The sequence below is a fragment of the Tenrec ecaudatus genome, chromosome 1 (genome assembly GCF_050624435.1).
Source record: "Tenrec ecaudatus isolate mTenEca1 chromosome 1, mTenEca1.hap1, whole genome shotgun sequence".
Taxonomy (NCBI): domain Eukaryota; kingdom Metazoa; phylum Chordata; class Mammalia; order Afrosoricida; family Tenrecidae; genus Tenrec; species Tenrec ecaudatus.
In genome coordinates, this window is record NC_134530.1 from 146,030,611 (window position 1) to 146,044,891 (window position 14,281).

A 14,281-nucleotide genomic window follows, 5' to 3' on the forward strand; every position below is an offset into this window, starting at 1 on the left:
GTAAGACTATGGGTTGGGCAATGTTTTAAAGACCCAGATTTGGACTCATGGAGATAAGATTTGAATCCCAATGTCGCCACACCGCTGAGAAATGTTGTCATCTTGAGTAGGTCACTTGGCCTCTTGAAACGTCAATTTCCACATTTGCAACACACCGATCACGGCTCTTATTTGCCTTCTATGTTGCCCTAGATGTTCAAAAGATCGTGGATGCAACACTCTTAACAAGTGCTCCGCTTATAACGAGGACTCAATGAATGGAAACCTCCGTCAATGACATGGAAGCCAGATGTCATCAGAGGCACTAAGCAGGCCGCCCAGGAGAGCCGAGTTCTCAAACACAAACGCTGACGTTCGCCAGACAGGTCACGTGGCTGGGACAAGTGCACACAATGAAATCATGCCTTCTTCACTTTAGGAAGAGTAAGTGCTCAAGGACGGACATCGCTGATGTGTGGCCTCGTGGTCAGAAGGCCACAGACACGGGCAAGACCAGGGTCAGCACTTCTGAGCAGCCTCCCCTGGTCGCCCGGCGGGAAGCAGACCCAGCGTGTGTGGACAACAGAATTCTCAAGAGAAGACACACATCTGAATTTCTGTGGAGCCAACAACATGTGAGTCCACGTATGTATCATAAGCCTATGGAACGTGATGAACAGGATTCTGGGCACCAAACGATGTGCTTAAAAATAGACAGCAAGCAGCAATATGAAGGATGAACAAAATGGGTCTGCGAGCCAGCTGTTCTTAAGATTCGCCAGTCTTCTTTCTCCTTCAGTGTGTCTCAGACCAGGCGTGTGCTCCGCATTTCAGGGTTCGAGTCCCAGTCCAGTCAAGGACGACCAGCAACGACCTGTTCTTCATGATCTAACCTGCGCTTTTCCCCAAAGCCTGACCAGGGGACCTAATGCACGCGTCACTAACGTGGTACCCAGATGCCAAGCCAGGGAGCAGCACAGGGAAATAACAATGGCTGGTATTCTGGATTCTCATAACCTCCGCCCTTCATCTCCAGTATGAGGAAAGCAGGAAGGCGTTTTGTGTGTTTGTTGTGGGTTGTAATCAGCAGGTGTTTGGAGACCATGGAGTCAACATCAATGGAATAAAAAGCATAGGGGAGATAATTTCTTTACCAAAATATCTCAGAAGGCCTGGTAGAGGGTCCCACCAAGAGAAACTATGTTTCCATTTGTTCATCCATCCTGGCCATCTGTGGTAGTTATATCATCGTTCGCCAGTTTGAGGATTAGGAGCGTAGGGATGGAGTCTAGCCTGTCAATCAGGTCATAGCCAATGAGGTCTCTGTGTGGGCATGGCCTTCTCCTGAGGATTCTGGGAAATCCGGTATTTCTTCCTCGGAGGTGGGAGACACTGCTCTCTCTCGGGGCCTGCTCCCGGCAAGACACTCTACTGACAATGCAGACTCCCTGCGAGGCATCCCTGAGGAGAAGCCACATGGACCAACCCTGATGCAGCTGGAAGCTGGTGAAGCCACGTAGAGACCAGTGCTGAGATGCTTCCACTGCCACTGGATCCAAAGACTTTTTCCACCCACTGGCCTGTGGTCATCCTGCACTCAGCGTCATTGCATGTGTTTCATGAGTCTAAAGAGGACTTCACAGATTGGTATCAGACATATGGGCTTGGACTGGACTGGGTTGGGATGCTTTCTTAATGTACAACTACCCTTTATAGAAAACTCTCTCTTATACACATGAGTTTCTATGGATTTGTTTCTCTTGTCTACCCAGACTCACACATATCCTTTGTTAGTCCGCTAACATCCACCAGACATGTGGTGCATGCTGGGCCCAGCTGGCTAGGAACTCTAGCTATGACGGTGGACTGCCCTCAAGAAGCTAAGAGTCTGGTAACTGTGTGGATTCCGCTCCCCAGTGCTAGTGTGCGTGGCGGTCCTTTGAGGACCCACGTGATGGGTGCAGTGGGGAAAGCATGGGAATTGTTGCCAAGCAGACTTGAAGTCCAATCCCAGCAGTGAAGACCAACGGGACCACTTGAGCCCCATCTGCCTGCTCAATGCCACTCTCTACCTTTGGGCTAATAGTAACCCGAATAGGGAGACTTCCTGAGACCAATACTGGATCCGGCTTGGCAAGCCACTTGTACCATTGGGTAGTTGTCCCTGGCAGTTTCTAATTCTGATGGCTCACTTATAGTCCTTTCGTCATCCCCAGGAATCCATGTGCCCTAATGCATGCTACTGAGTCTTTCATTTAATGTCCCTTATTTTTTCTGGTGAACTGCTTGGCCCCACATTTGGCTTCTCGGCTTCCTCAGTCTGGCTAGGGTCCCTTCATCCAAGGCCCTGGGACTTGCTGGCTCCTTGATAAGGAATGACTGAGTCCCTCTGCTTCTGAATCTCCCCCTTGCCTAACTCCCTGACTCCGTTTGCCGTGACTGTTTTTCTACTAGGCTTGTGGCCTTCCCCGAGCCCACAAGAAGCACCAGTTGTGAACACTATTCTCTCCATGGAAGCCAGTTTTGCCTCCCAGTGAGAACCTCATTCGTCTACCTTTAGTCAGTACCCTGGGCTCCTGTTCTGCTCCAATGGACTTGGCTAGTCAGTGTAAGACCTGACCCTCCTCTGCCTGCAGAAATGACTGATGATGCTGAGAACAAAGAGTGCCCAGCAATGGCCTTCGATTCATTCAGGGATGGCTGTGCCGGACTGCTGGCAACAATGACTCTTTGTATATAGGGCAGGTGGTGAACCGTCAAATGCTGAATGAGGGTTATGTTAGCAATCAGTGGGCCATGTCTCGGTTCACTCTCAACCTCTCGCTGTGTACTTGCTGTCCGAAACCAGGGGGAAAGACAGCCTCTGCTTTTTACCTTGGTTTTATTTTGACACCTCCACCCAGATACTTGGAAAAGATCCCTCCCTGTTCACACAGAGTACCACATTTACAAATGGCACGGACTTGGCTCACTGAAGAAATCCCATAGCGCTGCAAACCACCTTGACTTTATTACATCCACCGAGATCAGGAGCCGGCCAGCTGCACTCAAGAGCCCTATGTGGCTCTTTTGGTATGTACGTGTGGCTCTGAAATAAAATTTGAAATGAAAATAAAACTAGCTTAGTTTCACTTAAAGGGTATTTGTTTGTAAACATAGGTCTATGGCTCTTGACTAATTTTTAAATTGTGAGGGACAGGATTGTCCCTTCCGTCTCACAAGTTTGCCCAGCGCTGACCTAGATGAAGACAAAATGCTGTTGGTGTTAAGAAGGCATGTAACCAAATTCCTCATAGTGTTCTCGTGTGAATGGATTGGAAGTGTGGCCTGATCAAACCCATTGATTGAATAAGAATCCAATGAGTGCTAACTATAAATCAATAGGATGTCCCAGTCGGCTACCTCATCCTTAAGGAGCCCTGGTGGTACAATGAGTGTTTGGCTAAAAGGTTGGCAGTTTTCACGGACCCAGAAGCTCTGTGGAGAAAGCTTGGACCATCCGCTCCCATGACTGTAGCCTAGAACACCCGGTGGGTCAGTGTCCTGGGAGAACTGTACTCCAACGCTTTTCAATAGCTGGTAGTCCAGAGTTAAGACCACTAGACCTTTCTTCCAATTGCCTCTGGGTAGACTCGAACCTCTAAAGGTTTGGTTAGCAGTGGAATATATAAACTGTTGGTAGCACCCAGTGACTCCCTGGACTTGTGGTGGGCACTAAAAAGTGGCATCCATTGTGGTTGCCGTCCCTGCTGTCATTAGCAGTGACATCGGCACAGAGCAGTGTGGAACAGGCTGATACAAAACAATGCCTCACAGCTTTTCCCACTAAGATTTTATCGTCCAGAAAGGGGTGCAATCCTTCATCTATGCGTTCATTCACCTATTTATTGTTGCCTTCAGTGGAGCAAGCAAATGCTAAAGCACGGAACTCGTATTTACATATAAAAGATCAGCTAGGGGCTGCCCGGCCCCTCAGCGACCTCATTACACTTTGCCTAAACCCTAACCCCACAGCCTATTGTCAGACCAGTCCCTAGAGGACATCATGTTTGGGAACGTAGGACGGTAGCAGAGGAAGGCCCTCAAGACGGATTGACAGTCTGCAACAAGGAGCTCCAGCGCGGGACCAACCCGGCAGCGTTTCCTTGTTGTGCGTTAAGGTCCCTGCGGGTTGGAACCGACTCAGTGGCACCTATCCACAACTGTAGCCTCTTCAGTTCAAGGTCCTCCCCAGGATTTCGGTGCAGTTTCAAGGGATCCTCCTTGTTTCTCTGCTCCTGAATCCTTGAGTATTGTTTTTTTCTTTCACATGACTCCCTAGACCTCCAGTTGCTCACTGGTTGGCAGTCTACTGACAGCGTGATGGGTGTGGGGCTGGGGGCGGGGGCTGCTGAGTCAATGAATGCAGAGACCGCTACCAAGCCTGGCTCCCCCACCCTGCCCCTGCCTTTTCCCTCCTACTCGAGAAAAGCCCAGAAAAGCAGCCCTTTATTTGCTGCAGCCGGGTTCTGTCCACACCCAAACTGCTCAGGGGTCACTGTCTACTCAAGCAGATGTATTCTCAAACCAAAATTGTTCCTTTTCAAAGAGGAATTCCTTTACTGTTAATAACAATAGCCTGAGTTTAGAAATATTTCACTCAGATGCCTTTAAATTGCCCATTTCATGTCATTTTAATTTGCAAAACTCCGAAGTACCAACTGATGACGTACTTCATTTCAATACACAGGACCCAGTCGGTGTCACATGCAGTACAGTCACTTCACCAACCTGTTAAGTCACCGAAGGATTACTCTGAAGTGCAACGAGCTCCTTGGGATGTAGCTGTTTAGTTTTTAGAGTGGGCTTTCAGATGGACATCCTGGTGACCTAAACAAACTAAATTTAACCTCACGTAGAACACACCCTTCCAAAAGGAAAGGCCAATGAAGTCCAGTTTTATTTAATCCATCAGTATGCTCAATTCTCGTGTCACTATCAGTCTGTAGGGTTCCTAAATACTGCAAACCCCCTATACCCACGCACAATTCAGGGTGCCGGGCTGGGAGGTCTGGACGCAAGCAGGTCCGAGGTGTCACTGCAAACCCTCTCTAAAGGACGTAAAGTGCCCTTTAGCACTCCACCCACACGTCAATCTGTGACGGCCTGACAGAAACACGCAACTCGCATGCCTACCTCTGCGGATGATGTTACTGTCAGCCATACTTAGGTCCAGGTAGAAAGTGGATTTCAGATTCGTTCAATGGCAAAGAGCTGCATTAACTTATGTCCTGACTCTATCAAGGTGAGCTGGCTGGTTTTAGTGAATGCAGGTATTTCCACATTTCTCAAGTGAATTAAACTCCACAGGAATACCTCATTTTATTGCTTCACAGGCAGTATGTTTGCACAAACTGAAGGTCTATGGCGACCCTGTGTGGAGCAAGTGTAATAGGAAGTGCTCCCTCGGTGTCTGTGTCCCAGGTTGGCCATTCTCGCATTCCAGACTTTCATAGTACTATCGCACACTGCACTGCAAAGTCAAAGTCATCGGACTTGCTTTACTGCAACCATCGCTTTATTGTGGTGGTCTGGAACAGAACCGACAGCGCCTCCGAGGTCTGCCTGCATACGGATCGTGAGGAGCCAGAGAGCTGCTCTCAAGAACCAAGCGATGTCCCCGTGCCTCACCTCACCCAGATGTGGACAAACCTTTGGCACAGCTGTGTGAGAAGAACAAAAGCCTACGGCCAACTTTTTTTTGGTTGGAACAACTTGGGGAAAATTATTTATCTACACACATTCAGACAGACATACATATTTTAAAAACCTCTCCTCCCTCTGACTACGGGACCCCAGAAGGCAGCCTCCCCAGGCTGAGATGCTGCTGCACACCACACAGCACACTGCACGAGCCGCCAGGCTGTCTCCGAGGCTGAGGGGCAGGCGCAGAGGGAGCGGGTGCTCAGATGGGATTTGCTTTGCTCTTCAATACAGCCTACTCCGCAACGCTGTTAGCAGCAGGGGCGGGGCCAGGCTCGAGGGGTACAGTGTGGTGGATGACTTGGTGGTCCCAGCCCACTGTGGTCAGAAGGGAGTGATTGAGCAGGGACCAAGTAGCATCTCTCACAAAGTCTCTGTGGGCTCGGCTTCTAAACCTAGAAGAGAAAGAGAAGATTGGGCAGGTTAGTGCAGATAAGAGTGACCAAAAAAAGAGACCCGAGGAAGGACACAAACCCAGTAGGTCCGGGGATCCGTTCTTGGGATGTTTACACCCATGTCACTAGAAGAATGACCGTGCCACCAGCAAAGCAGTGTGTCTTACTCCCTGACTTCTATTTTTGGAGATGGAGAACTGCTGGCTACAGTGAAGCCCACCACCGTGATGTCAATTCTGACCCACAGCAACCTTTACTTCTGAGGCTGTAAATCTTCATGGAAGTAGAATAGCCTCATCTTTCTCCTGGTGGATTTGAAAAACTGACCTTGTAATTAGTAGCTCAACACTTACCAAATGGCACCAAGGCTGGCTTGAGTAAAGTCAATGATATATAAGCCAGGTTTAGGCGGCAAACCATAGCAAGTTGGGAGCATAATTCAGGTCACCTGCCCAGTGCCTTTTACACGACAGCAGGTTCATTTCACATATGAGTATTTATTTTGTTCTGATAGGCAAAGAGTACTCTCTACTTCTTGGATGGAGCTGGAGGCCAGGCTCAGATAACCCACCCACAGCCCACATTCTCCTTTCACAGGGACACAACTGGCTAGGAGGGTGGTCCAGGAGCCGTCTGCGTGGTTTCTGCCACGCGGAGGGGCATGCTCCTCCTTCCACGAGAAGCTGCTTCACTAGAGGGAAAAAGCAAGCAGAGCCTGCTGTTGCCCTCCCTGACTCCCGGTCACAGAACTGCCCTTCACTTACACCTCGGAGAGGCTGGTGTCGAGCACGGCAAGCGAGCAGTCTTCACTGATGGAGGCCAGGAAGGGAACACTACAGAGGGAGAGAGGAGGACATGAAAAGTGAGACCCCGGACCGCAAGTCAAAGCCCAGGCCGTCCTTGCTCCCACGCTCAACTGGCCCAGAGGATACGCGGCCTGAGCGCTACTTAGGGTTAATGTTTGGCTATCACTGAGGTTCACACAAAACAAGATGGGGAAAGGAAGCAAAGTCAAGGTTGAAAATGACCCCTCTGGTCCCCTCCCTGCAGTTTCAGTAGTATCCCAGAAACACCTGGGAGAAATTCCCACCCAACACTATTCATTTGGGGAGCTGAGAAGAAATCAGATTACAGCTCAGCTGTGTTCAAATTGGACTTGACTTTCGGTAACTCCTCGTGCCAACTCCCCGTTTGACCCCGTGGCTTCCACGGCAGGCTCAAGCTCAACAGTTATGAAGATGGCACCCAACCGGGCAGTGGTTCACGCTGTTGTACGCGACTCAGAGGCGCTGCACTACGGGTCAGAGGAGATGTGCGCTCCATCAGGTTTTCAATGGCTGACTTCTCTCTTGGGAGACATCAGGCCTTTCTTTCAAGATACCTCTGAGTAAACTTGACCTTCGAACCTTTTGTGCAGCAGCAGGGCATGGTAGCCATTTGCAAGTGCAAATGCATCAAGGCACAACTGAATCAGCTGGTCCTGTAACAACATCAGTCCCATGCCCCACGCCATTCCCATTCAGAGCCGCCAGGGCCCAGAGGACAAAGAGCCGTACCTGTGTGGGGAGAAGACCAGCCCAGTGACAGACTGGGCGTGCACGGCTGAGCTCAGGGCACAACTTGTGCTCTTGGTGTCCACAAGGGAGACCGTCCCGTCCTCATCACCTACAGACAAGAAATGAGCACAATACAGTGGCTAAGAGCACTGGCTGGCGCTGAACTGGACTCCTGGACCAGAGAAGCACTCAAAGCATCGCCTCCTCTGCTGGGAAGCCGGAGCAGCTCCTCACGGAGTGGCTGTGCGAACGGAATGAAAGGATGCGACCATAGCTTAACAAGCTTCACCACCACCTTCATGCCCTCAGCTCCGTGACAGCACTGCCACTACCCACTGTTCTCTCCCAGCAGACACACCGCCGGAGACGGGAACTCTGTTACTTCCCACTGGTAGAGAAAAGTGGTTAAGACTGCACCCTGTCAAGGCAGAAAACTAGGGAGAGCTGAGAAAAGCAGGCAGCCTGCTGAGTTCTGGCTCTCCTAGCTACTTGCCTCCTCTCAGCAGCGCACTGTCTACTCTACTTGCTCAGGTATCTAGCCACAGCCAGCAGACACAGGGGTCAGTGCGAACACACAGGAAAGCACAATGACTGGGCGGGGGTGGGGGAGGGGGGGCGGGGGGATTATGTTCTCCAAGGCTATAATCAAATCACTGTAGGATCATCCCCTCATTCCACCTCTACGTTCGCCTAAGTGCCCAAGTGTGCTGATGACTTGCTGCGAAAACCCCGAGGAGCGCCAAGGTGTAGCTCTCACCGCCAGCAGCAAGCCGTACGCAATTTAACACACAATCTTCCTTACCAAAGACAAAGGCTTCACTTTGCTGAGGATGCCAAGTCAGTGAGGTAGGGAGGTAGCCAGAGGCATTGCAGCCTGTAAAGGGGAAAGCAAGGGTTGGAGTCAAGACGGGAGCTTTTCCAATGAACTGACAAGTCTTAAGTCACACCTCTAATTCCCCAAATCTCAGAGGGTCACCACCCTGGAACCCCACACCTCCATTTGCCCATTAGCCTCCTGCCCCTTCTGGACATGTGTCACAGGCAAATTTCAAGCACACCCTTAAAGATGCTAAGTGGTCCCTCTGCCCACCCAGGTGACAAAGAGAACCCCCCCACCGAGGAACCATGCCAGTCTAGTGGCCGCCACACAAAATGCAGTTAGCAGACTCAGTGAGACAAGAGATTAGGTCGGTTATGTCTCGGTGACTGGGCATCTGGCAACTGTGCCTTTAACTCTGGGCAAGGAAGGCCTCCTCCAAGTGGGCCCTAGCACGACTCCCCCGACTGGTTCTCAGGCTCACCCATCTGTGATGCTGGCTTGGGACAGCGAGTATCCCAGAGTAAAATTCTATTGTCCTGGAAGAATAGAGGGAAAAGAGAGTGTTTCACAATCCAGAGCAGTTACTGCTTCCTGGGGGGCCTCCCCTTGGCTCTCAGAGAACTTGGGTGTGGTAACCAAGTGGGGCAGGGAAGAAGGAACCTCACCTCACTGCATGACAGAAACACGGAGTCCTTGTGAGGAGAGGCAGCAACGCAGGTGACCGGGCCAGAGTGAGCTGCAAAGGAGTGAGAAGAACATCAGACAGAGGTGGGGCTGTGGGCATCATAAAGAAGCATGACGTCCTATCAGATACCATTAAGAGGCAGGAGGAAGGTAGAAGTAGTCCTAGCTGCATGATGGAATTTAACAAATTTTTAACAAGAGACTATTAAGACAAAGCCTACAGGTTGAGGGTGAGAGAAATTTGGGGCTGAGAGCTGTAAGAACCCCAAATAAAAGTATTTAAAAAAATGACTCACATGGCGAAAGAGAAAAGTAAGCGTACATTGCAGAGAGTACAATGGACGAGATGAAACGTGTGTCAAGGGCTCAATGTGAAACTGATGACCTGTTCTGTAAACATTCATCACATTCACATGAAAGTTAAGGAAGAAACCAAAAAGGGGGGGGGGGGAGACAGGGCTTAAAGGAGTTTCCAAAAAATGATGAAAAATGAAATGAGTGGAATTTTTTCACAAACTGAAGTGCCCTGGATGTAGATGATATAAGTGGTATGATTTGAAAATAGTTTCCATACTGGCATACATATACTACAAATACACAAAAACCTCCCAGGTGACGTCTAGATGCTAAAAATGTCATGAAACCAACTTCTCCAATGTTATCCTCTTCACATTGACTTGAGAGACCATCTGCAGCTTGCCAGGTCCTCGTTCTGATCTCCCCCGTCACCACCACCTTCCCCCTTTACAGAGGACCCCCTCACCCAGCCCAACCCAGCCCAGGTGCAATACTCACGAGGTACCAAAACCTAAGGGTTCTGCACTAACAGACAAAGGGGGCAAAGAGCAGCTGGTAAGGACACGGGAGGAGGACCAAGCTTACTTCACCCACGACACAAACACAAGACTGACACAGAAGGAAGCCAATCACCAAGAGGTGAGCCGAAAGGAGTATTAGAAGCGCATGATAGTTCTTAACGGAAAACAAACTGCACAGAAGTGTTCTTTCAAGTTTGAGATTTGCATGTCTCAGGGCTTATATCATTCAACTATCTCAAATTTACCTTAGGTGGGTTTAGCTAGGGCAGTGTACTTGGAAGGGCAAATGAGAGTAAAAAGGGTTGAAGAAAAAAAATGGAATTTTAAATCTGTAGGCCACAAATACCAAAGAAAGACCCAAACAGCAACGAATTTGAAGTGGCAAAGTCCAGTGCCACCGTCCATTCGAGGGGACGCCTGACAGTGAATTAACACAAAGGAAGGTGATGGGCAGGCAGGATGGCGAGAAACGGGAGTTCAGGCCTGTGTGACCAAGAAGGTGACAAGGCCATCAACAGAAATAGGGAAATGAAAAAAGGGCAAGCGGTAGAAATTGAGGTCTGGCTGTAGTTTGAGAGGAAAACCACACATATGCAAGTGAAAATGGAACTGCTGCCCCCGACATGCCGGCCAGGCTCAGTGAGCCCAAAGGGGAGAGGCAAAGCTACTGCCTAGGCCCACACGGAGAGGGCAGGCACGCTCACTCACCTCGGTAGGAGTTCAGCACCGTCTGCTGAGCAAGGTCCCAAACCTTGATGCTAAGAAGCAAAAGGATACAGACACTTAATCTTGACTTCAAACTGGCTCCATCCACGCTGACCGAACGAAACCCGAATAGACCCACATTTTAAAAAGTTGGGTGATTCAGAATAACCAGAACTGGAAAAATTACCAGCTGAAATCCTGAAGCGGGAGACTAAGAGGTGTAGTGAACCCTTTCCAGAGCCTGATATGTGAGAATGGATTGCTGGCAAAACCGTGGAGAGTGAAACATATCCAAGAAGCAAGGTCAGCCACCATCCTTGAACGGGCCATGGTTGTTTCCAACTCTGTTCAGAACCAGAGCCAAGAGATCTGGTTGTCTCACTGCACATCTCTGCCGACCCAGTTTTCCAAGAGGGAAATAAAGCTGCTAGCAGAGCTACGAGAATAATTTTTCCCCTTTCCAGTTATCAATCTGAATCACCACACCCAATTTTCCACCTTTACTTCCTTGGCCATGCCCGTACTGGGAAGAAGCGATTCAAAGCCTGATCTCAATCCAGACTACCTACATAAAAACCTTTATTGAAGCAGGCAGTTCCTTCCCTTCAACCAATATGTCCCATTTTTCTTTGTTCCTTGATCAACTTCTGCTATGGTCTATTGCCTGAAAAATCCCCAAGGACATCCATGTCACAATCAGTAACCACATAAACAAGAAAACCCCCTCTGAATCCAGGGCCACTGAGTCCATTCCAACTCATGGTGACCCCACAGGACAGAATTAAATTGCACTTGACGGTTGCCAAGTTTAAATCTCTATGGTAACAGTCTCATCTTTCTCCCAAAGGTTTGAACCACTGACCTTGTGGCTTAATCCACTATACCACCAGGGCTCCAGCAGTCACCAGGTTCTTAGAATGACCTCAAAACTAAACAGTGCACTGGAGAGATGAGCACAGAAGATCAAAGGGCTAAATCTGACTTGAATGGTTAAAACTATGTCAGCTGATCCCTCCGATGCATGCTGGACCCTCATCTGGTTTCCAACATTTTCTGTATTTTTATGGTTTGTTCATATTAGGGTTTATCTTAGAGGTGTTATGTCATTGGGGTTACCCTTTTGAAGTTGTGTCATGTCTTTCTGTATATGAAACCCAGGACTGATGAACCTATGGGGACAGAAAGTAGAATAAGAGTTTCGGGGTGGGGTGGGAGTAGTGTGGTAAAAGGGAGACAACGTCAGGGAGTCCAGGAAGAAAAAGAATGTTTGGAAGCCCAATGTGGTAGCAATTTTACAATACTACTTTATGTGATTGAACAATGGAAAAATATATGTTTACTTTTTTAAAAATCACTACAACACCCAATAAAATTATTAATAAATAAAAATCGCTACAAGAAAAACAAACAAACAATACTGAATAGCGCTAATAAGATGGCAAGAATGGGCAAAGGAGGTCTACAAAGAGGAGCGACGACATACCAGAAGTCTTTGCTACCGCTGACAGCTTGAGTGCCAGAGCTCAGGACACTGACTGAAGACACGATGTCATCGTGCTCGTACTTGCAGAACTTGCTGACAATGAGTGTTTCATTCTCATCCAACTCCCACAATTCAACAGCACCTGGTTGGAGATAGGAGCAAGGAAAACATGGACTTGAGTTAGACCTAAGGAGACATTCACATCCATGATTACTGAGTAAATAAATTATTCCTCTAAAAGTAAAGCCCATGCCATTAGAGGGTTCAGTTAACTCCTAAGCCCTGGTGGTGTAGAGACTTATGCATTAAGCTGCTAGCTGCAAGGTCAGTGGTTCAAACCCACCAGTTATTTCATGGGAGAAAGATGAGGCTGTTTGTCCCTAAAAAGATTTACGGTCATGGAAACCCAAAGGGACCATTTTACTATGCCCTATAAGGTCACCATGAATAAGAGTTGATTCGATGGCAGTGGGTTTGGTTAAGCCATTTGGCATGATCATATTCCTCAAAACAGACAATGAGAAAAACCTTTAGAAAAATTCAAGTTCGATGGACCAAACTAAACCTTCTGCCATGAAGTCAATTCCTACTCATAGCAAACTCTGTGTAAAGTTTTTCCAAGGCTGTTAATCTTTAAGGGAGCTGACAGCCTCATTCTTCTCCAGAGGTAAGGCTGGTGGTTTTGAACTACTAACCTTACAGGTTAATGCTTACCTCACAGCGCCAACCAAGACGGGCAAAAGCCATTATTCTGCTTCCAGTGAGAAGACACTGGAAAATCAGCTCCCCAAAGACAAGGCTAAGTCCACAATTGCACAGTACATAGTCTAGTGAGGTTAAACCTTTCCAATTATATAGATATAAGTATCTGCTAAAGCTTTTGAATGAATGTCTTGCAGAGTTTTAATAAATATTTGCTGAATAAATGAATGTTTTGTATAGTATCTGGCTAAATACCGAACATGCCATTGCCCTGCCCCCCAGTTGTCTTAACTATGCAGGGTTCAAATTCAACTGTCAGAGGCCCAATCTTTAAACACCCCACTTACATCCTTTCTTCAAGTGCCTGACAACTTAGTGCCAAAGCCTTTATGGCTAATCCTGACAATCAAAATAATGAAAACAGACCGAAGACTTTTAAGACAAGAACATGGGCAGACACTCTTGAGATTGGTTTCAGCATCATTCTGAACATTACAACCCCCGCTGGGCAGGATTCACAAAGATAAATCATGCCAATTGAATTCTGTCGCCAAGTAATTTAGAACCTTGGGGAAAGTATGTCCCATTCACCAGAGTTTGCGTTTGGAGTCAACACTCTCAGGCTCCCCCAGGATAACAACCCACTCCGACTTGTACCCCGGAGATGTCCTAGGTCCCAGAGGAGTGATGGAAAGATGACTCACCCGAATCAGAAGCCACGAGGATACCTTTGTCCCCCACCCAAGTGAGGTCGGCCACTCCGGCCTCCGTCTGGACTCCGGCGGAGCAGAAGCCTTCGTTGGGGGCAGAACAGGGGTCCTTGAAAAGCCAGAGGGAGCCAGCCCAGCAGCGGCCACTCAGGCTGGAAGCGCCAAGCAAGAGCGCCCCATCTAGAAGGGGTGGGGGGTGAGAAGCTGTCGGTACGCGCGGAGTGGAAGGGCTCGTCTCCATGGTGACCGCGCCGAGGAACGCGCACGGTATGGCTAGAGACACGAGCTCAAGAACGCGAGGCGGGCTGGGGAACTAAACTCAACGGCGTGAGGAAAGGGTAGAGACGGCATGCGGGAAAGGGCTGGGAAGGTGAGTCCGGAGGAGGGGGCGCCCGGGCCCAGGATCTCAGCTCACCGGACCGATAGCGCACAGCTTCCAACTGCCGCTCCATACAAGCGGGCGCATTAGGGGGCAGGTTCCATTCCCGGGCCGCCGGCGGCACCATGGGCAGCGGGGCTTCCTTCCTCATCTCCACAGTCCGAACGCCAACCTAGAACCCAAACTGGACGCCCGCCAGAGACTCGGCTCCGCAGCTATCCCACGTGGGGCGACTCCGCCTGGGCCTCCGCCCCTTTCCCTGAGGCTACAGCAACTCCACATCTCGCGAGAAGTGCTTCCACACCCGG

The 14,281-nt window shown here is 49.2% G+C and overlaps 1 protein-coding gene across 1 annotated transcript; it reads right to left on the bottom strand.

Moving 5' to 3' along the window:
• Window positions 1–5,518: 5,518 nt before the first annotated feature.
• WDR77 (WD repeat domain 77) lies at window positions 5,519–14,244 on the bottom strand. The gene is made up of 10 exons (XM_075559321.1): window positions 14,010–14,244; window positions 13,589–13,774; window positions 12,183–12,324; window positions 10,703–10,752; window positions 9,158–9,228; window positions 8,974–9,028; window positions 8,475–8,546; window positions 7,673–7,781; window positions 6,881–6,949; window positions 5,519–6,116 (listed from the first exon to the last, which is right to left on the bottom strand). Exons 1-10 carry the CDS (start codon window positions 14,122–14,124, stop codon window positions 5,957–5,959), a joined length of 1,029 nt encoding a protein of 342 aa, XP_075415436.1. The 5' UTR covers window positions 14,125–14,244; the 3' UTR covers window positions 5,519–5,956.
• Window positions 14,245–14,281: the final 37 nt, after the last annotated feature.

Bases quoted from the DNA above. Each gene is read 5' to 3' on its own strand.
- WDR77 (XM_075559321.1), bottom strand. From the start codon at position 14,124: ATGAGGAAGGAAGCCCCGCTGCCCATGGTGCCGCCGGCGGCCCGGGAA. The intron at 13,775-14,009 runs GTGAGCTGAGAT...CACCCCTTCTAG, and splicing joins AGCTGTGCGCTATCGGTCCG to ATGGGGCGCTCTTGCTTGGC. The intron at 8,547-8,973 runs GTGAGCCTGAGA...TCCCCTTTACAG, and splicing joins CAAGCCAGCATCACAGATGG to GCTGCAATGCCTCTGGCTAC.